The sequence below is a fragment of the Musa acuminata genome, chromosome BXJ3-9, assembly GCF_036884655.1.
Source record: "Musa acuminata AAA Group cultivar baxijiao chromosome BXJ3-9, Cavendish_Baxijiao_AAA, whole genome shotgun sequence".
NCBI lineage: Eukaryota > Viridiplantae > Streptophyta > Magnoliopsida > Zingiberales > Musaceae > Musa > Musa acuminata.
This window is the reverse complement of record NC_088357.1, coordinates 12,337,243-12,363,704: the sequence shown is the minus strand read 5'-3', so window position 1 is coordinate 12,363,704 and position 26,462 is coordinate 12,337,243. Positions and strand designations below refer to the sequence as shown.

General features: G+C 42.2%; 1 protein-coding gene across 6 annotated transcripts in view; it reads left to right on the top strand.

Annotated features, from left to right (window-relative positions):
* LOC135585528 (uncharacterized) overlaps positions 1-26,462 on the top strand; it is a 58,621-nt gene that overhangs the window by 1,380 nt on the left and 30,779 nt on the right. For all 6 annotated transcript variants that reach the window (XM_065168606.1, XM_065168605.1, XM_065168602.1 and 3 more), the window contains exons 2-9: positions 583-651; positions 868-1,226; positions 1,745-1,905; positions 4,551-4,616; positions 10,972-11,101; positions 11,203-11,312; positions 11,438-11,533; positions 12,148-12,271. In XM_065168606.1, the coding sequence (XP_065024678.1) occupies positions 986-1,226; positions 1,745-1,905; positions 4,551-4,616; positions 10,972-11,101; positions 11,203-11,312; positions 11,438-11,533; positions 12,148-12,271 (928 nt within the window). In that variant the 5' untranslated portion in view covers positions 583-651; positions 868-985. The remainder of the gene's footprint in view (positions 1-582; positions 652-867; positions 1,227-1,744; positions 1,906-4,550; positions 4,617-10,971; positions 11,102-11,202; positions 11,313-11,437; positions 11,534-12,147; positions 12,272-26,462) is intronic.

Sequence of the window (26,462 nt, the reverse complement as noted above, 5' to 3'; positions counted from 1 at the left end):
TTTGTTTCGATATTAGTAATTCTGATAATTCTAGATTTTTAAAATTATTAGAAAAAAAAAATTGCACCCAACGACACTGTTAGATGGTAACATTAGTAGGAAGCCTGTCAAACATAACCTATTGACAGTTGACTGAACCTGCTTATATTATTTTTCTTTGTTATATTTTGGGTTTTCATAGGTGACCTATTGCTATGAAATGTCTGACAAAATAATTTGCCTGATTTTCCTAGAAGTTGCTTTTTCCTAGAATCACCAGTTTTGTAGTAGTTTCAGTTTAGAAGAACAAATTCTGTTTTCCAATTTGACATCTCCACCTTTAAGCCATTGTCTTAGTCAGAGTGGTAAACACACACATATATTCATGGTAAATGCAGTTCTTTCAGCTTGATGGAGTTTCTACTTTTGAAATTATCTAGAAAATTGGGAATGAAAATGCATGTCCTACAAGTCATTTAATATCAGCCATGTTGCATCAGCATGGCTGCTGAATCTGAGACACCCTTTACTTTGGTTGTTGTTTGGGTTCTTTGAAGTTTGATCCTTTTTTTGTATCTAATATATATTTATAATCTTTTTCAGGATCCATGGTTTCCTTTGGGATGCAAATTTGGCAACTCTGCAGATGATCTACTTCGTTGGCCTTCTCTTGTGTGTCCCCTTTAGAATTTGATTTTTCTTTTGACCATTGTGTATCGAGACATTTTTATCTGAAACATATTCCTTGTTGTACATTTGTATATATTGTGACAATCTAGTGGTATATTATATATCCATTTCTCAACTTTGTTGGTGCTATAATCTCTTGCATGTGAGTATATATATATTATCTTTGACTTGCATAATTTCTGACTGGAACTGTTACAGCATTTGATGGAACTCGTAGATGTGATTTCATTTTACGTGGAAAGGAGAACCAACTTACACCATTAACCTTGGACTCTTGATCATCTGAAAACTTGGAAATTTTGCTTGTTTTCCATCCATGGAGAGCTTGGCGCAGCTGGAAACCTTATGTGAAACGCTGTACACTTCCCAGAATTCAGCTGAACGAGCACATGCAGAGATCACCCTTAAATGCTTTTCTCTGAATCCAGACTACATTCCACAGTGCCAGTACATTTTGGACAATGCATCGACTCCTTACGCTTTGGTGTTGGCTAGTTCCAGCTTGTTGAAGCAAATAACGGAACATAAACTGTCTTTGCAGATGCGGCTTGATATCCGTAATGTTCCTTTCTAGTTATATACATTAATTGTTATACACATCTTGTTCTTTATGAGCAGAGGGGATATATTTTTTTTCCTTATAATTTTTTTGCCATTATATTCCATGCCCAATTTATTTCTTTCGTTTTTGTTCTTCTAACTAGGAGCATATATGTGACATTTTTTGACATTATAAATATAAACGGCTGCTAAAGCAGGTTGTGAAGCTTTGGAAATTAACCTTATTGTTGCTTTAACTTCTGCATAGTACTGTACCATCGAATTGGAATACTATTTCATTTTTTGTTTGCAATTTACTGTACAGATAGAATGCCTAAAATTTATCCTTTTGCTTAGTCATGCCATTATGTTCTTGGCTTATTTTTCTGTAGTCTGAGCATAATGTGGTCTGAAGTTTTAGTCTTAAAAAGCTTTCTTTGGCTTTTTGTTATATATTGATAGTCTTGTCTTGCAATTAACGTATTTGTTTGACTTATCTTGCAATGTTCTAAATTGGCATGCAATCTCTTTGAAGGAAATTATGTGATAAATTACCTTGCTACCAGAGGACCTGAATTGGAGAACTTTGTAATTGGATCTTTAATTCAACTTTTATGTCGAGTGACGAAATTTGGATGGTTTGATGATGATAAATTCAGGGAAGTTGTAAAGGAAGCGACAAACTTCTTGAATCAGGTAACTAATGCTTTCTTAGATCTTAAGTTTATTCTCATATATTCTCAGAACTTTGTTAAAGCTGGGGACCATGCCTGCGGTAAGGATAGATGTCACTAGCATTTTAAGTATTTACTCTTGGATGTGCTATTGAGACCAAAATAATGTTTCTCTCTTCTCTCTCTCTCTCTCTCTCTCTCTCTCTCTATATATATATATATATATATATATATATATATATATATATATATATATTCTATCTCCTTCCCTTTTCTCTGTTTCTGCATAGTGAATTTGTTATGCTCTTCACATCTTAATGATCTTTGAGATCTTTGACTTAGACTGCATGCTTCCACTAGCTACATGCCATGCTTAAATTGGATGCAGTTGGGATGAATTGGTGCCTACAGAACAAATTAATCTAACTTGAACACCAGTTTTTAAACTAAAGAATAACAAAGATGTGTAGGTTCTTCTTTTACTCCGTAAAGTTCATTTTATCCTTGAGTTCCATGCATAAATCTTATATTGATTATCCACTGTCGAATTTTGTCACCTTATTATGGCTATTGTCACTGGTTAACCTTGCTATATACGTAAGTGAGCACACAACCTGAAGTGACGCAGATGATAAACACAGCCTAAAGTTTTGTAAAAACTGACTTTTACTTTTCATGGAATATCCTTTTCCTTGGAGGTAGAACTCAATCTAGTATTATTTTTCTGAGGCAAGGCCAGGGCTTATTCTGTTGTGCTGAAGGTACAACTAATTGTTAGACATGATTCTGCATCTGCCTAGCTAGGTTCTACATATACCTTTAAGTATAAATCTCAAACTCATTAATGACCAAGCAGCTGAATCCATCATCATTTCATATGGAAGTCTTGTGATTTTGCTAACTACCAACTACCAAGTGATAGATAGTTCCTTTACTTGTTGAGTTTATGTATTTATTCAAAATTCATGAAAAACATTGAGATTACGTGTTTCAGATAATTGTCAGACAGATATGTTGAGTTCAAGGTAAGGACCAAACTCTCATGTCCTGGCATGTCATATGCGTATGAGTTAGTTGTTAGCTTGGTTGACATACTTATGTTGCTCTGTGGTAGATAAAATATTGTGCCTCATTTGCAAAATAAAAGAATGGTGCAAAAGATGTCTAAGTTCTGTTTTATCTTTATAGGAGTAGAGACTAACTGTCTTGTGTTTTTGATTTATAATCTTGAAAAGGATGATAAAGACTCCATTTCGGCAGATATGTGACATACAACTGAACTACGTGTTTACAACCTACTGGCAAGAGATATATTTTGTGCTGTATGAATTACCTTAAACTGAGATTCAAATTATAATCGATCCATTTTTTGTCTGTCAGTATTTCTTGGGCCTTGATAAAAGTCTTCAATGGAACTTTTGGATTTGTTATATTTGAGCTGAATGTCTCATTCAAATTTACCTCTTTGATGCTTACCTCTAACCAGAATATTTCAATGGCATGTCTATGCAGTTTGGCTGCACTGTATCAAATACTTGAGTTTTTAGCGAAGCCCTAATCATTGACATATTTTCATTCTCTATTTTGTTTAAGCTAGCTGTTTTTGTTCACTCTATGGTTTAGACATTGAAATCTGTTATATTTGTCAGATTTTGTTGTTGAGATCAAGGTTCCTGATTGTGGGGCACCTGAATTAGTTATAAATGGCTAGGAAATGATGGGGAAATTTTACAGTAACCTGAATGGGTTTAAATTTCACTGTAGATGATGGAAATACTTGAAATGCTATGTTCAGCCAATTACTGAGCCATATTTGATATAATTAAATTTGTTGTTTGCTCATGTTTGAGCATACATTTTCTGTTGTGGATGCATCTGGTTCATTGAATTTTTGTTTTAATTGTCAGCCAGTTGTTCAAAAAACACCCTATAAGAAGAAAAGATCAATAAATAATACATATGTAGTAAAATTTTCAGATTCCTTGTCTCAAATGATTTCTGCCAATCTAAGGAATCACATAATTACTATCTAGAATGAACAATGGATGCTAAAATTGTGAAATAATGTGAATAAGAGATCAGTCCATCAAGATGGGTTTGTGACAATGATGGTGCTTTCTGTTTATTGTCCTCATTATCACAAAATTACGTGGTTTGTTGCCATATGAAGGACTAGATTGTTAGAATCTGAAATTTCGTATGCAAGATGTTTGGATCAGGGAACACTATTTTATCCAATGTACCAGGCGAAATTTATTGGTGAACCAGGACACTGACTGCTCATTTTTAGACAGTCCAATTGCAGTACAGGGCTTACTGTCTAGTACTCCTCCTTTTCCTGCTCCTCCTCTTCATCTTCTTCTTCTCCTTCTCCTCTCCCATTCATGTGTTGGTTTTGCTGGCACAGCATGGACTGGATCTGTGCTGGTTTGGCCATGGACTATAATGGAGTTGGTAACCAAAATGTCAAACCATGGTTCAAATTATGTTGCTACTTTCTGTATGCAAAGTTGCAATGATGAAATTTCATAGAAGACATCCAAATACATCTTCTTTCAGGCATCATTTGTTTGCTAAATTTATCATCTGATCCACGTGGAGTTTGTACACTAGTTTTGAAGGTTTCATTTATTGCTTATTGTAAGATCCTTGATTTCTGTGTTTCAGGCATCATCAGGTCATTATTCTATAGGCTTGAAGATGCTCAATCAGCTTGTATCTGAGATGAACCAGGTTAGTCTTACCTTTGCAATTTAAAATCTTTATTTATATCTTTCTGCAAGTAAAGCAATATTAATTAACATTAGAAAGTGAAATGTGTTAATCATACTACTAGATGTTCAGAAGTCTTACCATTTAATCCTTATTGTATGTAATTTCTATCCTGCAAATTCTGTTATCTTATATTTTTTAGTGGAAATTGTATGGCCTGATAAATCAGAAAGGTTCCTTTTATGATCATGCCTGAATTTTTTGACTACTTCAGTGGTTAGGGTTGCTAATCAGGCAATGACCTTCCTAGATCACGTTATATTAAATTTCTTTCTTTCTGTTTGTTTTTGCTTTACTATTCTTTCTGTCATAGCTTCAAGCCATGATACCTTTTAGTGCACACATCTTTTATACTGCTCATTTACCTCACTTTTCATGGTGATCAAACTATAAAATATAGTACAGAAGCAATGTTTAAAACTGGGTGTGCTAGAGAACGCTTTAGCTCATGATAAGTTTAAAATGTGTGAATAATGAAAAATGTAAATGCATGTTTGCTATATAGTAGACATTTGCATTGGTTATGGCAACTAGAAAATTGTCTTCATTTGCCCATGATATAATGAGCACAAATTATGTTGACTACTTTAGATTTGTCAAATAGAAAATTAGAAGATAAAACCTCAAAGAAATGTTCTCATGAACATTTGCCTTTTGATCTAGCTCAAACATTAATTAACTAGATTAAAATAGTTGTAGTCCAAATGATCTTGAGGTTCACTCAATCAAAACACTAAATCTCACTCTGTACTAGTGATTTAAATGGGCACTCGGGATCTTGAGGTTCACTCAATCAAAACACTAAATCTCACTCTGTACCAGTGATTTAAATGGGCGCTCGGGATCTCGGGTGTTCGCCTAAGCGTTCGGGCAAGGCGAGGCAAGGTGAGGCGAGGTTCGAGGGTCCCAACAGTGAACCAGGTGGCGCGCTTCAATGAGGCGTCGCCTAGGCGCTCACTCAAACTCAGGCATCAGGTGCCTTAGGTGAGCGCCCGGTTCAAACAGTTGAACTGAACTAGACTTTTAAATTTGGTTTGATTCAACAATTGCTAGTTTGTTTGATTAAACCAACTAACCACTTCTTACCTGCAAAAGCCACTCCCGCACGACCCTGAGCGATCAACCCTAGCTAGCGCTCCTGCCTCTGCCGTTGATGTTTTCTGCCGCTACCTCTACCCCAGACGCAGTGGACCGAGGCATCCTTTGTTGCTGATGGACGGGTTCGACGACTTAGCCTTTGTTCGTAGCTTTCTTCCGTCGTTGCTAGCAGTTCCTTTTACCATTGAGCGAGAGGACCGCAGCTTCCTCCACGACTGACGTACACTTTAGAAGCTTCCTCTGTTCATGATGTCGTCATCCGGAGCTTCCGTTGCTGTCGCTATCACTGTCCACAGCTTCAGCCACTGTCACAGTTGTCATCCGCAACTTCCTCCGGTACCGCGACTGTCATCCGCAGCTTCCTCCGCCGCTGTTGCTATCGTCTACAACTTCCTCCGTCATTGTTGCCTTCTCCTTCCTCATTGTCAACCATCGGTGACACTTTTCTCTAGCTTGTTTTTTTCTCCCCCTCTACTAGTGTTAACGGTTTTTTTTTCCCCTCTAACTACTGTTAACAATAAGTAATATATTGTTAACAGTAGATTTTTAGAACTAATGACAAGTGTACAAAGCAGTTTAATTCTAATACAGGTCTTCATAAACATGTTTAGCATATTTCTATTTAGTTGTATATTATTTTAATTATAATATTCAGGAGTGCCTCGTTTCGCTCGGGCGGGCATCTAGTGCCTCGGGAGTTGTGGGACTTTGGCGGCTTTTGGTGCCTAACACTTTTTAAATTACTGCTCTATACCAATATTATTTGCTAATTGTCTTGCTAAACTTAGTTTATAATATTTTTTATGTCAAAAATGAATTGAAATGTTTTTATGAACCATTGTAAACCATATGCAAAGAATACATTTTAAGAACTTCTAAAAATGTATCAAGTAAATACATGGTACGTATATTACAATTGAAAAACTTGTAAATATGTGAATTTATTATTAGTGTCTACTACTATCGAAAGGATCACTATGTTGTTGCTGGAGGTAGTTGGAGATCAATACTAGAATTTTGAAGAACCCGTGAATGATACTACTTCCATGAAATTTGATACCGATGTATCAAACTAGAATCATTGTTGAATCAAACTAGAAAGTCTTGGCATCTTGTTCATTAAATCTAACTTGGGTAGTAGCTGTTGTGTTGGTATAGTTGGATGAGTATGATTGCTAACGACTATTCATGAATAGTACAGAGTCATGCAATGATGGCGATTGAGATTCGAGAGTAGAATTGCCATCACAATAGTGGTGTTGTGAGCCATATGAAACCTCATATTGGCAATTTGGAATCAAGTATTGACATTGTAGTGGCCTACAAGTGTTAGGATCGGAGCGGCACTAAGAGGGGGGGGGTGAATTAGTGCAGTGGTAAAATGACGTTGGTTTAAAAACTTCCGTACGATAAAAAACCAATATTGATGAAAACCGATATGGAAGCTTGATAACTTAGAAGCGTATGGAAGCGTAGTGACTAAGTAAAGAAGTTTGCAGTATGTAAATGGCAAGATTAGGATGCAAACCAGAGAACACAGGTAGTTTTAAAGTGGTTCGGTCAAAATGACCTATATCCACTTGCGAAGCCTTCTTCGAAGAGGCTCCCAACTTTCACTAGTAAATCTCTTTGTAGGGGAAGGACTAATACCCCTCTTACAACCTTTACAAGTGGTTCACACTCTTACAATTCTTTTAAACAAGAAGAAGGGAGGTGAACACTCAAGCAATTTGAAAACTAGACTTGTTAAGACTTTGCTTTTCAAAGGTTGTGATCTTAGTTGAGAATTGAGGGGTATTTATAGGCCCCAAGAGGATTCAAATTTGGGCTCCAAAAATTTGAATTCTCTTGGGTTTCCGAGGCTGGCGGTGTCACCGCTTGTCGGTGGCGGTGCCACCACCGGACCTCTCGGGTGCTGGGCGGTACCATCGCTCAGATCTCGGGTTTTGGGCGATGCCACCGCCTAATCTGGCGGTGCCACCGCCTGCACTATTTCAGCCCACTGGTTGGGCTCCAAACTTGGCCCAAACCAGTCCGAACTCGGGCCCAATTGGCCCCTACTTGGGTTATAGGATTAACACCTAATCCTAACCCTAATTAACATGCTAACTATGAATTTAAAGACATTTCCTAAGCTATTACAAAGTCCGTAAGTCAAGACTTCTTCCGGCGAACTTCCAGCGGTCTTCCGATAAACTATCGGAAACCATTCTGCGGACTCCCGGCAAGCTCCTAGACTTCACGATTTGATCTTGGTGAGTTCCAACGGGCTTCTTCGGTAAGCTCCGATCTTTCTCGGCGAGCTCCGCGAACTTCCCACAAACCTTCCGACGAGCTTCCGAAAAACCCTTCGGCAAGCTCCCTACTCATTCTCGGCTAGTTCCGACAGCGTTCCCGACGAACCTTCGGACTTCCGTCAAACTCTTGAACTCCCAACGAATCCTTCGTGCTTGACTCCGCACTTTGTTTCGCTTTATGTCTTCATCGTTATCGTAGTTAATCCTGCACATGCAAGCCAAAACTCTACTCCGATCTAGACAGTTATTACAACGCGAATTGACATTCTGTTGCCCGGTACGTCATTGGTTGGCGCTTCGTCCGATTCTTCAGCGCATCGTCTTCTCTTGCGGCTTGTTGCCCAATCGGCGGTTGACCTCCGCAACCCCGATATCCTTGGCGCAATTCCGCTCTCCTTGGCCCGATGCCCGACGTCCGAAACCTTCTGCCGTCCAATATCCTGACGTGATCTCCTCCGGCGCAACGTCAATTCCTCCTGCGTCAACTGTCTAATCCTGATCGAGTAGACCTGCATTACTCAAAATGCAGTTAAACATCTAAACACAATCAATTAGTTTCATCATCAAAATCCGAGATTCAACAGATTATGGTTAGAAGTGATTAGCCCAGATATTATGTTGTTAAATTATGTTGATTCAACTAATCATGCTAATTTCAGTCTTTTAAATCTCACCTATTATATATATATATACATATATACATATATACATATATACATATATATATATGTGTATATATGTATGTATATATATACATATATATACATACATATATATACATACATATATATATATATATATATATACATCAAAATCCGAGATTCAACAACAAGATCCATATTGGTAAGAAGGTTGTGACCGTGAAGGACTCTTGTTTGATTCAATCGTAGTGGCCTTCCTTCTTCCTCCTCCCTCCTTTTCCTTCACCACCTCTGCTTCTTCTTTCCTCTTCCTTTCTCTTCGTCCATTGCTGCCTCTTCTTCCTTTCTCCTCACTATCATCTGTTCCTTTCTCTTATCCTTCTTTCTTCCTCTTCGAGTCTTCGTTACACACGTATACCATATGCCAATATTGTCAGTCCAGCTAGGGACTGATACGGTAGTCGTTATGAAATGACAGTCTTTGGAATTAACGACAGATGATCTTAATTGTCAGGTCTTACTTGTAATAGAACTAGGCCCAGTTTCTGCTTGTTCAAATTTACAACAATTTCAATATATTTCTTTTGTGATTTTATTGACTATTTGATTTTGTTGGGAGTCTTATAAAGGCCGAGCTTTTTCTTTTTTGTTTGTTTTCTTTGATGTGACAAAAGGCATGTTAAGCCATTATGCAAACATACCAAGTTTCTTTATGTCCCATACGCATGTAATCAGATTGATTTTTGAAATAAATTTTCACTGTTGTTATTTCTTTGGATAATCAAGGAAGAAAATTTTATTAAGTGTTCCTAGAAAGACATACATTGTTTCTTAATGTAGAATACAATAAATTAGTAAAGTGTATAATTACACCTGCTAATGTATCACTAGAGGCCGCTGGAAAAAGAAATCGAAGGATGTGAGGCTAGCTGACCAAGAAAATCTTGTTATCTTTATGCAAAAGAAAAAAAAATCAAAGTCTTTCTTCACAAAACAGATTGATTTTTGAAATAAAATTTCACAATTGTTATTTCTTTTGATGGTCAAGGAAGAAGATTTTATTGAGTGGACCTAGAAAGACATACGTTGTTTCTTGATCTAGAACACCACAAATTAATATAGTGTAAAATTACAGGCAGCTACTTATTGAATCACTAGAGGCAGTTGGAAAAAGAAACGACCAAGAAAATCTTGTTATCTTTTTACAAAAGAAGAAAAAATCACTGTTCTCTTCATTTATAATCAAGATTTGCAAAACCGTCTGTTTCAGTATGATATGATACATGCAGTATTTACCAGTCAGGCAGGTTACCAGTGGTTCAAATAAACCAGGGTAACTAGGATGGAAGCTTGGTACCAGACGTTTACCAGTCTTACTGATAGTTGGTACATATCAAGAAAGGTTTTTTTTAAGTTTTTTAGGATTTTTTTGTACATACCAATGCTTGGTATATGCTACCGTGGTCTGAACTTTGATTGGTACAGTACCCTTACACGAAATTGCGGACCTTGTTGATAATCATCATTAGAACCCTAATCCTAGCTAAACTAGGACTATAAATAAGCAGCATCTGGGGTACAAGGCTTCGTTTATAGGAAATCTTGTAATCCCATAAAATCCCAAACAAAAGTACATTAGTATCTATCAAAATTCAATTTCTAACGACACACTGACTTTTCCAATTCAATCTTTATCTAAAATAATATTATAGACAAATGTAAACTTAAAATAGAAGAGGATTTTCTAAAGATACTGTTAAAATAACCAAATCAATAAGTGAAGCCTAGTTTAACATTGAGGTTGAATCTATTCACTTATAGGGTTCAAATTCATGCCCTGTGATCCCATGGAGCCATTTGTAGACTCATCTTCATCTTGAATATGATTGGTTCTTCGATGAATTTGACTAGGATTCTTAGATCTATTTGTTCTATCAAATATCTTTTTTATCATCAAAGACATTTACATCAACATACCTAGTCATGCTCCTAACATGTTCATGATATCTAGTTCTTGCTGCCATGTTTTATACATAGATGGATCTTAAATCATTGTCTTTTATTGCTATGCTTTCATGAGAGTATGTCTAGGTGCATTATCTTTATTGGATCTTCTATAGTTATATACATTATGATTGTAAATGTTTCCATTAGGAACCATTCTAATAAACTATTTGATTGAACATATTTGAGATGTTAAGCTTAGCTATTGTGTTCTGAAGAGACTGTTGATTCTGCGACTCCACTTACATTTTCACTGTTATTCTTCACCCTGTCCAGCCCAATGTTGGATTGCCTCTAATACAACAACGCAAGGTTGCCTGCTCTTTCAGAGATCAATCACTTTTCCAGATATTCCAAGTATCTATAACTTCATTGCATCAACTAAAAAGTGATGGAAATTTCCAAGGTTTTTTCTTTCTTTTTTGTCATTGTCATGCCCTGTTTAACTTTTTTGCTTGATATAATTTAATGGTATGTTTCTTAATTGTATGCTTCATCATCATACAGTCTCTGGTGTGCTGAAGGAACTTACTCTTTCACTTGCACTAAAGTGCTTATCTTTTGACTTTATTGGTACTTCGGTTGATGAAAGCTCTGAAGAGTTTGGTACTTTGCAGGTAATATCTTACATCATGAGAACACACACATATATGTTTTATCTTCTTGTGAGATTCTATCGCAACTGGCAGCTGATGCCTTTGATACCTGGCAAGTAGTCATTAATATTCTTCTATTGCTGCAGATTCCATCTTCCTGGAAACCAGTAGTGCAAGATCCTTCTACCCTTCAGGTTTTCTTTGATTACTACAGAATCATGGGGCCTCCTCTCTCGAAAGAGGTATTGCTAACAGTTCCCATCCAAACTACATGAAATCTTTTAATTTGGTTTGCAGGTAACCATGCTTTATTCAACTATAACCTATATGGCCAGGCAACTTTTATTTGACATTCATCTATATCATACCCTGCTATATATCTTTGTTTTTCTTAATTTTCTTTAAATTTTATCAATGCTAACCATGCCTTGAATTCTTGGACATAATTGTTCATTTGTGGTGTGGTACAAATCAAACATTTGCAATTGGCAATTTCATTGTTTCCTTCAACAAGTTCTTAATGGTTTTCTTTTGCTTTTTATTCCCTTCAGTTTTGCTCGAAATCCAATAATGTTTCAGTCAATGTTCAAAATTTCTTCCCTTCCCTGATGTTCCTGTTAGTTCGAGGGATGTCTACCGTTTAATAATGATGTTGTGTTTGTTTATCTTTTATTATATTGCACCATTCCTATGTTTCTATGAGGATGGAGCCTTCCACATCTACTATGTCAGGAACCTTGTGCACTAGGCTTCACTTTTCCTTCCAAAACTTCTGTATTATCTCTTGTTTTCATTTATTTTTGCTTGAAAATTTGTTTTTTAAAACTTGATCTAATTTGGTATCTATCCTTTCCAGGCTTTGGAGTGTTTAGTTAGACTTGCATCTGTAAGGCGGTCCTTGTTCACGGATGATCCTGCCCGGTTCCAGTTTCTTGGTCATTTAATGAACGAGACAAAAGAGATTATACAGACCGGCGAAGGTTCACTATCATTTTGTTTATTGAAAGTGCAGTATACAGATTATTTTGTTTTATCCTTTCAAGATGTTATGCAAATTGTAGTTTTCCTTGGCTATGTTTTAAAATCCTAACCAAGTTGTTTAGTTGCACACTAGACTTAAATCATTGACTTGTGGAATAAATCATTGACTTGCGGAAGTCCAAAAGATTATGACATCCACACGAATCCTAGTGTCAGTTATGCATCTTGACGGAGGATTGCATTTTGGATATATTGAAAAGCATGTGTGCTGTAAAGGATTATGATAGTTCTAATAGTTTTAATTATAGGAGTTAATAGGTGAAAACTGCACAGTATATATAGAAATTTGGTCAAACATGACTATTTATTGTTAAGGATTTTAACTTTGACTGGATTAGTTGGCATGGATCTATATTTACCAGTTTGATGGCCAATCAGTATGTGAAGCATGCAATTTTGCTTGGTCTGATTCTATCAAGTGCTTACCATATTGGGTGTCTAGCTAGGCAAATATACCAATACCCCTGGTAAATATACAGGTAATGTTCTCCTGTATGCACCTCTCTCACCCTCCCTCTACGCATAGACGTGCCTAGCTTTTGAAGTCCTGGTAGTAGGGTTCTACATTTCGGATATCGAGCCCATGGCCTGATTGGTCCAGTACGTGCAGGAGTATTGAGACATGGTACACCAGCACACATTGTGACACAGGTTTTTACTGGTTTTGATTGACCACAACTCTAAAGATCCTTGATTAAGGTTTTTTCCCCCACCTTTTGTTGATAAATACAATCAAGATCCATAAAGTTGAAGTAATTTCAGTCTAGAAAACAACAAGTATTGTATAAGACATATTTAATAAAAGGATCACAGGTTATTTTCAAAGAATACATTGTATATACAAACAAGTTATGTCTTCTAAGCAATTAAGCATAATAAGATTGTATACATGCTTCTTTTTTTATTGTTAAAACAATCCTCATGGTTTCATGGGATTGGGTTGGGCATCACAGGTTGTTTCTGAAGAATACATTGTATGCACAAACAAGTTATATCTTGTAAGCAATTAAGCATAACAAATTTGAAGGATAATAAAGTCCTATACATGCTCCTATCGTCAAAATAATCGTCATGATTCCGTGAGATTAAATCGGGATCCTCGATGTGACTCCATTGTAGATCGATACAGTATGTCTGCAGGACCTATGAACTTAAAGCATCTTATACTGATAAACAGTGTGCCACTAATGCAATAATATGATACCAGTTGTTGACTCATTGTAATGAATCACCTGTGTGATAGGAGGTACCTAGGTCAAGAAGGACCATGACAACTATGACCAAGTATGTAGTTTACTAAAGCTGTGGCTCTTGTCAATATACCATGGTTGTATGCTACAAGCGGTATCTGAGTTTAAAAAAAAGACCAACTACCTTGTATCTATTGGTCATAAAATCCAGGATAGTAAGAAGGTTAAGAATGCAAGAAACTACTATCTGGCTCTGTATCGTGTTGGTTGTCTCATGTCCTCATATGGATTAACAGTGGTCGCCTGAATCAGGTGGGACTTGGGTGGCGAGAAGGAATGAGTGAGAAGGAAAGAAGGGAAAGAGGTTGAACAACCCTCTTTATGAAGTCGAGGTCCCAATTGGTCTTGACTGAAGTCCTTCAGGGTTGGCATATTGCTCGGTACAAGCCCGATGATAGGCCTGAATCAGGCGGCAAACTAAGTTTATTAGGAGGTAAGCCATACACAATGTGTAGACCGCTAGAAATTAGACAGTCCATGTTCTAATCCATGGGGAACCAGTATATACTGGGTGATACATGCTAGTCCATGCTATGACGAATGGTCGTCGCGTGCCCGCAACAACTCTGTTCAACGAACCGTTCGTCGTTTGTGTTTACATGTACAGCTGCTTGGCAGCATGTTTTGGCTTGGTTTTATGCCCTTTTGCTTGTAAAAATGTAAGTTCGAACAAGTTGCAGCGCTACAGTGCGATCGCTCACCGAACCGAGCAAAACAGCCCAAAATAACTCCGTTTTCGCATGCCACGGGTTGTTTTCTGTAGCCCGCTGCAGCACGCGAAACGTCAGCCATCTCAGCACCCTGGAACCACCCAGGTGACACCATGGGGGATGAGGCTTCGGTATAGTGTCGGGTGTTGAATAATCTTTCCTTCACACGTTACCTTGACGGGAACTTATTGTCGTGCCCGGCACCCGGTGAGCAGCTGCTTGTGGATTTGCAGCTGTCCGTTCAACCTTCTAAAGTCCTTGTTTTCCTCTTCTCCCTCTTTTCTCTTGTGCGCATAAGGTGCTCGCTGAATTGCTTGTAAAGCTTCCCCTTTTTGCGTGACGTCAGGACTTGTCTGTCGCTCGTTCTTCGAACTAATCAACTTTCTCTTTTACAGGTCCTTCGGGACCTGCGAGAGGTTGCAAGTGGGCTGATCTTTGCGGACGCATATCGCAAGGGCGAGGCGCGACTTAGGCAACGCAAGCTAAGTTCGCGTCTTTGCCGCAAGGGTGCGAAGTCCATGACATTGTGGTATCAGAGCGGGCAAGCAATTCGAGCAAGCAGCGAAGGAACTTCGCATTTTCGCTATGGCAAAGCATCGTGGCGAATCAAGCAAGATGGGGCAAGCCGGACCCTTGCCTTAAGCAGCCGCAGGTGGGCTGCAAGTGCATACTCGCTCTTATGTCATTGGAGCCACTCAAGTGGAGCACGACAACGAACATGACGAGCAAGAAGTTGGCTACTCTCTGCGAGTGGAGGAGGCATTATCGAGAGCGCCAACTGGGAAGAAGAGCCATAAGGAGAGACTCACAGCGGCGAAAACCCGCTTGGATGTTCTTGAAGCGAGCTTGGAGGAACTCTACCATGGCTAACGAAGGCTTGTTGGGGTAGAGAGCTCGCAAGAAGAAGCTTAGTCCCAAATCGACAAGGTTGAGGCCCTAGTCGACCGATTGTCAGATGACACCAAAGACTCTGTGCAACACCTGCAGGATGTCGTGGCAGAACTCACTTCCAGGGTGACTATGCTCACGAGGGCATTGAATGCGTGAGGAAGCAACACCTGCGTTGCATCGGCACAAAACTTGAGAGCACCCGAGCCGCATTGTTATGGAGGTACCCGAGATGCCAAAGAGCTCGAGAATTTCCTGTTCGACATGGAACAATACTTTCAAACTACGAGGCCTGATTATGAAGAAACTAAATTTCTATAGCGACCATGTATCTGAACGGAGATGCAAAACTTTGGTGGCGAACCCGTTGGGAGGAGATCCAATAAGGTCGGTGTCGAGTTGACACATGGGAGGACTTGAAGCGGGAGTTGAGAACTTAGTTCCTATCGGCGAACACAGAGTTCGTCGCAAGAAGGAAGTTGAGACAACTCCGCCAAAATACTTCCATTCGAGAGTACGTGAAGTAATTTTTTGCGCTAATGCTGGACATACAGGACATGTCCGAGAAGGATAAGCTGTTCAGCTTACTCGATGGTTTGAAGCTATGGGCTCAACAAGAACTACATTGAAGGAATGTCGCCGATGTGATCGGGGCAATTGCTACTGCAGAAAGGCTCACCGACTTCGTTTCCTCTGAAGACCCGGGAAAAAGGAAACAATCTTCAGGCAATCGCCCTCCAAAATATTCTCGATGGAAGGAGCTCAGGGGCGAACAAAGGAAGAAGAGTTCCCATAAAGGGCCAAGCCCGAAAGGCAAGGCCCCGAAACCTGGCGGATGCTTCTTGTGCGGAGGGCCGCACATGGTGAGAGAGTGCCCACAAAAACAGGTACTCAATGCTTTAACAGCTTCCATCCACCCCTCCCGGATCGGACAAGGGCAAGGTTGTCGCTCTTAGTTCGAGTAGTTCTGAATTCAGCAACGACAGTGAGGAGTCGCAAGGACCCCAGATGGGAGCAATGCATTTGTTGAACGCCATATGGGGTCAAGTGAGGGAGAACACGAAGACAAGGCTACAAAAAGCAGGAAGTGGCGAGCTGATGTACGTAGACATAAAGCTCAATGGCCAAACGACCCGTGCAATGGTGGACACGGGCGCTACCCACAACTTTATTGCTGATCGAGAAGCAAAGCGACTTGGGCTGATCTTGGAGAAGAGCCCAAGTCGAATGAAGGCGGTGAACTCGGAGGCCAAGCGAATCTCCGGGTTGGCAAAGGGAGTTCCCATCAAGATCGGAACATGGAGCAGGAGCGCAAACATGATGGCGGTGCCACTGGATGACTTCCAAGTGATTCTTGGAATGAAATTCATGCACGTGGCGAAGTTGGTGCCAATGCCGTTCCTAAACTCCCTATGTATGATGGGAGGTGACGACCCCTGTGTGGTTCCCGTCCCTCGGAGAGGAACCAGGGAACTCCAACATATATCGGCATTACAATTGAAGAAAGGGGTACGAAAAGGCGAACTAACATTCGTTGCTGTTATGAAGCTAGAGCCACTCGACGAGAAGGCCATTCATGAACCTGCTGTGGTGGCGAACGTCCTGAAGGACTTCACGGATGTTATGCCACCCGAGTTGCCGAAGACTCTGTCGCCACGCAGAGGCGTGGATCACCACATCGAGCTAGAGCCAGGAGTGAAGCCTCCAGCGAGACCACCCTACCGCATGCCCCCTCTAGAGTTGGCAGAACTCAGAAAGCAGTTAGGTGAACTGCTAAGCGGTGGTCTCATCCGCAGTTCTAAAGCACCATTCGGAGCTCCAGTGCTCTTCCAGAAGAAACAAGATGGGAGCCTCCGACTATGTGTCGATTACCGAGCCCTCAACAAAGTGACGGTGAAGAACAAGTATCCTATCCCGCTCATCGCGGACTTGTTTGACCAATTGGGCAAGGCCAAGTATTTATCAAAACTCGACCTTCGGTCGGGGTATTGGCAGGTGCGCATTGCTGAAGGCGACGAAGCGAAGACTACTTGTGTGACCAAGTATGGAGCGTTTGAGTTCTTGGTGATGCCTTTCGGCTTAACCAACGCTCCGGCTATGTTCTACACTCTTATGAACCAGCTATTCAAAGAGTATTTGGATAAGTTCGTGGTCGTCTACTTGGATGATATCGTCGTCTACAGTCAAACGCTTGAGGAGCATGTCAAGCACATTCGGACAATTTTCAAGGTTCTCAGGGAGAACACTTTGTTCGTGAAAATGGAGAAATGCTACTTTGTTCAAACGATGATCTTATTCTTAGGGCATCGAATCGGTGATGGCTCCATTCGGATGGACAAATCGAAGGTGCAAGTGGTTGCGGAATGGCGAACCCCAAAGAAGGTGCCAGAGTTGAGATCCTTCTTTGGTTTCGTCAACTACTATCGATGCTTCATAGCGGGGTATTCGAAGCGTGCAACTCCACTGACGGAGTTGCTGAACGAGCAGCCTTGGAGGTGGTCTGATAAATGTGAAATTGCATTCCAAGATCTGAAGGTTGTTGTGTTGGAAGAACCAGTGCTCAAATTGTCGGACTATGGGGAGCCCTTCGAAGTCCATACAGATGCTTCAAACTTCGCTATTGGGGGAGAACTTATGCAGGAGGGTCATCCGGTGGCCTATGAGAGTCGCAAACTCATCGAGACCGAGCGGCGATATCCGGTGCACGAGAAGGAGATGACGGTGGTGATCCACTGTCTACGAGTTTGGCGACACTACCTTCTTGGATCGCGATTTATGCTAAGGATAGACAACATCGCTTTGAGCTATTTCCAAACTAAGAAGAAACTCTCCCCAAAGCAAGCACGATGGCAGGACTTCCTGGCTGAGTTTGATATGGCAATGGAGTACAAGCTCGGAAAGGCAAATGTCGTGGCCGATGCATTGAGTTAGAAAGTGGAGCATGTGAATGCCGTACAATTGGAGGGTAGAGGTCAAGCAAGTTAGTTGCACTCCAACTTCCTTTTCAGGATCGAGGATGGTTTGTACAATGATCCCCAGGCAGTAACCCTGATGCAGCTCATTAAAGAAGGTAAGACAGGACGGTTTTGGGTCCAGGAAGGACTCGTTTACACCAAAGGGAATAGGGTTTATGTTCCTCGAGTGGACAATATGAGGCGTGAACTCTTAAGAGAGTGTCACGATTCCCTTTGGGCGGGACACCCAGGCATTCACAGAACGTTGCTGGCCGAAGATGGGGATTGATGTGGAGGAATATGTTCGAACGTGCCTCACTTGCCAACAAGACAAGGTGGAGCAGCGGAAGTCAGTGGGACTTTTGGAGCCGTTGCCCGTACCAGAAAGGCCGTGGGAGATCATTTCCTTGGACTTCATATCAAGCTTGCCAGCAGTAGGGAGACTCGGATCGATATTCGTGGTGGTCGATCGATTTTCTAAGTATGCAACTTTTATTGCTGCTCCCCTACACTATTCAGTAGAGGAGGCGGCTAAGCTGATGATGAAGGATGTGGTGAAGTATTGGCGAGTCCCACACAATATCATCAGTGATTGAGACGCTCGATTTCTGGGACGATTCTGGACCGAGCGATTTAAATTGTTGGGGTCGAAGTTATACTTCTCCATAAGCCTCCACCCCCAGACGGATTGCCAGATCGAAAGGATAAACTTACTCCTAGAGCAATATCTTTGGCACTACGTGAGTGCCAACCAACGAGATTAGGTGAAGTTGTTGGACATTGCCCAATTCTTCTACAATTTGTAGCGGAGCTCTGCGTCCAACAAGAGTCCCTTCGAGATCATTACAGGGCAACAACCATCAACTCCTCACACCATGGTAATCGGGTATACTGGGAGTAGTTCGTCAGCCTACTACTTTGTAAAGAAGTGGCACCGAAATGCAGATATTGTGCGGGTTTACTTGGAGACGACGGCAAAAAGAATGAAGAAGTGGGCAAACTTGGGAAGACGACCACAAGAGTTCAAGATCGGCGATTTGATGTTGGTCAAGCTCCAACCAGCATCACTCCAATTCTTTAGGAACAAAGTACATAAAGGATTGGTGCGCAAGTATGAAGGGCCCTTCCCAATTATCAGTAGGGTGGGCAACGTCACCTATAAGTTGCAGCTGCCGGCGTGGTTCAAAATTCACAATGTTCTTCACGCCATCAACTTGAAAGCCTACCGCTCGGATCCGCAAGATGCTTTCCGAAGTGTTCCAACTCGACTACCCCCCACCAGAGCCTCCTACGAGAAGCGAGTTGAAACCATTTTAGCGGACCGCAAGGTAAAGCTACCCACTGGAGCTGAGCAGACTGAGTACTTGGTGAAGTGGCAAAAGCTTCCCCGAACTAAAGCCAGTTGGGAGCCCGAAGACGCCCTACGACATGAAGAAGCAATCATCAACAACTACCAACAAGCGTCGACGAGGGCGTCGACAGTTTCAGTGGGGGAGAATGTCACGAACGGTCGTCGTGCGCCCGCAACAACTATGTTCAACGAACCATTCGTCGTTTGTGTTTCCATGTACAGCTGCTTGACAACATGTTTTGGCTTGGTTTTATGCCCTTTTGTTTGTAAAAATGTAAGCTTGAACAAGTTGCAGCGCTATAGTGCGATCGCTCACCGAACTGAGCAAAACAACTCAAAACAGCTCCGTTTTCACGTGCCACGGACTATTTTTTGCAGCCCGCTGTCGCACGCGAAACGTTAGTCATCTCAGCACCCTGGAACCACCCGGGTGGCACCATGGTGTCACGGACTTAGCTGGTTTTGCCTAAGTCATACGGCACCCTTGCGTGTCCGTCCGCAAAGGTCAACCTCCCCAAAGCCTCCCATGGTCCCTTAGGTCCCACAAAAGAGAGAACAGGACAGAGAAAAGGCCTCACTCGGGATCCACAAGCAAACATCTCCGAAAAACACTTTATAGACAATGCAAATTACAAACAGACTTTACAAGCTCTGAACAGTTGCACAACAAAGGGTAAAATGGTCCATTACAGACCGAGAATCTCTCGCACGTGTCCACATGACACAACCTTTATTTACAAGCCTAAAAAGGCCACCAACCCAACTAAAATGGGACTATTAAGCTTTCGGTCGCCCCTCTATATGTTGTACAAGGCATGAACATGCCAAAAGACACGGACATACATGAGCATTACATCAAGGCATGAACATGCCAAAAGTTTGTCCGTGACATTCTCCCCCACTTATTCCTTCGACGTCCTCGTTGAAGCCTTTGCCAACACTGCAACTCCTCGCCTTTGCTGAGTCTTCAATCTTCTGCTCTAGCTATAATGCGCCTCTTGGCCCCTTGCTGCTCTCCGCTGTTGGTTTTTTGAGTAGTCGAACCTTTGATCCGCCATGCTGCTTCAACTCACCAATGACTCTGACTCTGGTGTGGGGTTGGCTGAGTTGTATTGATCCTTGTTGATTCCTGCGGATATCCCAAATGAAGGAAAAGACCATCCTTACTGTGCCAGTCTCTCAAATTTCTCATGCTGCTTGAACTGGGTGGATGCTTGTTGGAGCTTTAACGAGCATCATCTCGCAAACTTCTGAAGTTTTGGGTCCTTCCTCCACGAAATTTGCTCATTGACTCTTCTTTCACTTAGTTGTCACATCCAAGTAGGTTCGCATCACTTCCGCTTTCGATTGGCATTTCGTTGGGAAATGAAGCGGACAATCTACTCTCAGTAACACTGATCACCGTTGGTGAGGATTTGACAACTATTGTCTTCCATTATCTTCGAAGGGTCTTTGAACATATGCAGAGCTCCTCTGCTGGATAGATAAGAGAATTGGGGTACTCGGTTTCGCCCATTCTCTTAAGAGTTGAGAAGGCAAAGGTTACTTGACTTCGCCCGCCTCCTTGAGGTTGTACTCCATGCATCGAGCTGGTTACTGGCCTTCGCCTGCTCTTTGCTCACACTTCTGAAGCACTTGAAGTGTTTGCACTCCTTGCGTTGAGTTAGCTACTGTGATTCACCTTCTCAATGCCATTGAACTTCTGGAATGCAGGAAGTTTTCACCCCAACTTGGAGTAGTTCTCTCATAGGTTTGGTCGCTTCTGGGATTGTACCGTCTTCTCCATCAACCCTGCCGCCTACTCCCCTGAGTAGCGAAGGTACAACACCGCGTACTGCCTGCTTCGTTCCTTGGTTATGCATTCTTGCATGACCCGAAGTCCTTCACTTTCGGCTATCTTGATGAGAAGCACATTGACACTGGTCTTACGAAGTTCTTCGGCCTCTGGCCTTCAGCCTTGTCTCGGTACTTAGAGATTGCCTCTGCGTTCTCCACCTCCTCGGCCCCTTTCACGACCAAGCGCTCTCCCTCCATGAGAGCAAGGGATCAATGACTTTCACGGAAGTCCCGCCTCTGCGGTACCATGGCGCTGCCATGCCCATGGCCCTACTATCCGTCGCCTCGCATCTACATCCCTTTTCTTCACGATCAGTAGAAATGTCTCCGTGGCACTTCTCTGAGTCCACCTCCATTCTAACTGATGCTTGATTTTGGGTAGCTAAGTCCCTCTGGACTCGTCGTCGCTTCCTCGCCCCTTTCGACCCCCTGCTTCAACACCTCTGTGTTCTCCAAGCAGTCCGTCTGGTCGATGGAGAGACAGACTGCAACTCCCATGCATGGCCTCTGCCATCACGTTGTAGAGTTTGCACCGATTCTATTCTCCTTAGCTTTCTTGGTAGCAACGTTCGCTTACTCGACCTTGTCCTCTGACTTGTCGGGCTCCCTTAAGCGAATATGAGCTCTGGAGCAGTCCAACTCTCCAGCTGCTTCGATCATACCGCTGTATGATCAAGTCCCTCCCATGGGACTCACTGGTACTTGCATTCGAACTTTTCCCTTGGTGGAACACAGCCCCCATATGCTGATGACCAAGGCTTTCATCCGATGCAAAATTCGATGCACGCACGGAAGACCCGCCTCTGCGGTACCATGGCCTTCACTCCTTGAATCCATAGCCCTTCTTGCCGTCGTGTTGTTCACCGAAGTGGAGTTTCCAGTAGCTCCCGATCATACCTCCGTATGATCTAGTCCCTCACGGGGCTAAGTCATGTGTATCGCATTACCACGAACTGTTCCACCATGATCCTCTGCACCATGTCGCCTCCTGGTGACTTCTCCATTGCATTCTGATCCTTGGGGAAAAACTCGAATTGTGAACCCTCCATGTGTGGCCTCTGCCAATACATCGCAGGGTCTCCTCTACCTTCGATTTTGTTCGCTCCCTTGGCAATCGACCTTCATCCACCCACTCTTGGGTCACACCTAGATGAAGCACCGCTCTAGGACAGTCCGTCGCCTAGTAGCTCCCGAAGTCCACCGACTTCACTGTAATTTGTGCACCATTGTCTAGATCCTGGGCCTCTGCCCCTACCAGCACAATTTTCGTTACGCACTGCTTCCTTCATGGCAACTTGAATGACAACGCTGTGGCATATTTTTCAAGAGTACCCGCCTCTGCGTCCTCTTGCCCCGTGCTAAGGCCTTCTGAACTCAACTTCGCCTCCGCAAATTGAGTCGCCTTAGTTCCTCCATCAAATGCTCCTCCGAGATAAGGTGCATGTGCCCCGAAGCTCCCTACGTCTTTGGCACCATGCAAGATGAGTCCGCTCCGTCAGAATGAAGGACCCATGGAACAACATGATCTTACTCTTGCCTCTGCAAGAGTTCATGTCCTTGACCTCTGTCTAAGGAAAGCACTGTGCCTCTGCTCCATGTTCCAACTTCTATGCTGGCGCCCTTCAAGCGGCTTGAGTACTTCGCCAAGTTACCCCCAAGTTGCTCCGCTCCTCGTTTTGCATTGAGTTGATGGTGGCCCTCTCGCCCACCATTCCACGGGTCAGCCCTCCCTTGAGTCCGATCTCCGTATCGACTCCAAGTGTGCCTTTATTTGTGTTGCCTTGGGTCACTCCCCCACTTGATCTCGCAATGCATCCACCAATGCATTCTCTCAAGCGAGATCATGCGACGACTCCTCGCCGCTTGCTCAGTCCATTGAGCTTCGTGGAGTTGTTGTTTGTTGAGGTACTCCTCCTCAACTTGTGAGGTCCGTCCCACATGATTCTCCCTCTAGAGAGCCGGGACTTATCCCTCCTGGATAACTGTCCCATTGGAGCAACATCTCTCTTCGTTTCGGAGACCACCATCCCCTTGGACTACTCCGATCTGCTGAATAAACTGTGCATTGTTCTGCCTCCTGCAAACACACTTGCTAGATTACGACTCCACGTCAATACAGCCCCCGCTGCACCCCTCAAGGCCTAGCAACATGCTGAACTAGTTGCACCCTTCAACCTCCTACGGACGTATCCTTCACATGCCGAAGAGAAAGTTTCAATGCTCCATGGCGCCGAGTTTCGGTCGCCTTGGGATGGCCACGAACATTCCGTCGTCCGCATATAAGCCCATGTATGAGTACCAAATTCTTCGAGCTAGCAATTCCCCTCACCTCTATGAGCTTTGCATAACTCTTTTGGTCGTTGAGCAACTCATTCCACCTTGCATGGTCTCATCCTTTACCAAGCGCCTCGCTTGCCTTGAGCACCATCAAGTATAGTTGTCAACGTTGAGCCGTAGCTCAAACTCAGCCATCCCAACCTTTGTGCGCTTCACATTCTTCCAAGCTTGTCTGTTCTCATGGTGCCTTTTGCGCGAAGGGTTGGCCATTCCTCTGAATGCCAATCTCAGATGCCCGCTCCTCCGAGCGACTCCTTTTCCCTACATCTCCATGCCCGTTTTCCCCCAAACGGTCGCGCGTGTGCTGACTGCCCTCAACGCAGCCCCGCCAGGTCCCCCACGTTTGCATGCTAAGTGTTTCTATGAGTGCTTGTCCCGCTCTGATATCATCTGTCACGGACTTAGCTGGTTTTGCCTAAGTTGTGCGGCACCATTGCGTGTCCGTCCGCAAAGGTCAGCCTCCCCGAAGCCTCCCATGGTCCCTTAGGTCCCACAAAAGAGAGAACAGGACAGAGAAAAGGCCTCACTCGGGATCCACAAGCAAACATCTCCGAAAAACATTTTATAGACAATGCAAATTACAAACAGACTTTACAAGCTCTGAACAGTTGCACAACAAAGGGTAAAATGGTCCATTACAGACCGAGAATCTCTCGCACGTGTCCACATGACACAACCTTTATTTACAAGCCTAATGAGGCCACCAACCCAACTAAAATGGGACTATTAAGCCTTCGGTCGCCCCTCTACATGTTGTACAAGGCATGAACATGCCAAAAGACACGGACAATAATGAGCATTACATCAAACATCTTGTTTAAAAGTTTGTCCGTGACAATGGGGGATGGGGCTTCGGTATAGTGTCGGGCGTTGAACAATCTTTCGCAAGTTCGCACGTTGCCTTGACGGGAACTTGTTGTCGCGCCCGGCACCCGGTGAGCAGCTGTTTGTGGACTTGCAGCTGTTCGTTCAACCTTCTAAAGTCTTTGTTTTCCTCCTCTTCCTCTTTTCTCTTGTGCACACAAGGTGCTCGCTGAATTACTTGTAAAGCTTCCCCTTTTCGCGAGACGTCGGGACTTGTCCATCGCTCGTTCTTCGAACTAATCAACTTTCTCTTTTATAGGTCCTTCGGGACCTGCGAGAGGTTGCAAGTGGGTTGATCTTTGCGGACGCATATCGCAAGGGTGAGGCCCGACTTAGGCAACGCAAGCTAAGTTCGCGTCTTTGCCGCAAGGGTGCCTCACGACTTAGGCAATTCCAGCTAAGTCCGTGACAATATGGCTTGTAGAACCATGCTTGGAAGTGTTGTACACTGATCAACTAGGCATGGGCGTCTCAATATCTGCACACTTTATCTTTGCAGCCAAAAGAAAGGTAGCAATAGAGAAAGGTAATATTGCAGTAGTGCTCTATCCTCTCTCTCTCTTTCTCTATCTCTCTCTTCCCATATTAGGTGTCTGTGGCTTAGTTTTGAATCTTAGCTTTGTCATAGATTGATCAGTTGGACAACAAAAGAGAAGGCTGCAGTAGTAGCACACTGGTACATGCTCTCTCCATTTCAGATGTCTCTATGCCTAGGTTTTAAATCGTGGAAGTTTCAGTCTGATGGTCGGTTGGACAGTAACAGAGCAAGCTGTTGCAGTAGTAGCTCTCTCTCTCTCTCTCTCTCCGTCTTTATTCATGTCAGATGTCTCTAGGCCTAGCTTTCAAATCTTTGCATTGTCATAGAATGATCAGTTGGACAACCAAATAGATAGTTGCTACAGTGGCAGTACTCTATCTTCTATTTCTTCCTATCAGATGTATGCAGGCCTGGCTTTTAAACTTAACTTTATCCTTGATTATTGTTGTGTATACAATAAGTTAGAGAACTTGTGGTTACCTTAATCATAAGTTTCCAGTTTTAAGATGGAATGTTGGTATTGATGTTCTTTGGAAATCTTTTATACAGAGAGAAGTACAGTAAGGTAAGGTTTAGGTACCTTTGCAATGGCCATATGCAAGAGAATAAATATCTTTGTCATAAGCTCTCATATCAGCTGTTACATATCGGTCCAACCAAGTACTAATATTGAAATTTGGAGCTGGATACTAATTCATATATTGTCAATTTTTATTTTTTATTATTTTTTCAGGAGTAGGTTTGTACAGGTTGGTGTATCACTTGGTATATTGATATTATACTGCTCAGTTAGGCCGAAAAAACCAGCATTTGATTGGAATATAACTTTGGTCACAACCATGAGCATTTAATCCAAAAGGTTTCTTTGTTTATTTGATTGGAACGTGATGTAGAATGCATGTCCTTATTTATGATGCTTTTGCATTTTAGAGCCAGGTGGATTTTGGCAACCCAAGGAAAGAGAGATGAGGGCTATGATGATGCATAGTGCCTGGCTTTATGTAAATATAGTGAAAGTTAGATTGGTTGTGTGGCACTGATAATAAAATTTGTTGGCATGGATCTCCAAAGGGCAACATACAATGAATGCAATTTTCAATAATAACAGTCAAGTTCACCTTTTATACTACACATGATGAGACAAGTTAGAAGATAGGTTAGTCTAAGTTGCTTCATATTTGAGACATATATGTTTTAACTTTTGTATTTGGATGAATTTTCATTCTTATTTTAGCTGCTGGCCCTGAAAAAAATTTCAATATGAATTCAACTCATGCTACTACAAATAAGCATGAATAACTTATATAAAAAAGAAAAAAAAAATAATATCTTTAATTTTTTTGATGAATTTGGACTAATATGTTGAATGTTTAACGCATTTGCTAGAAATTTTGGCATCTAC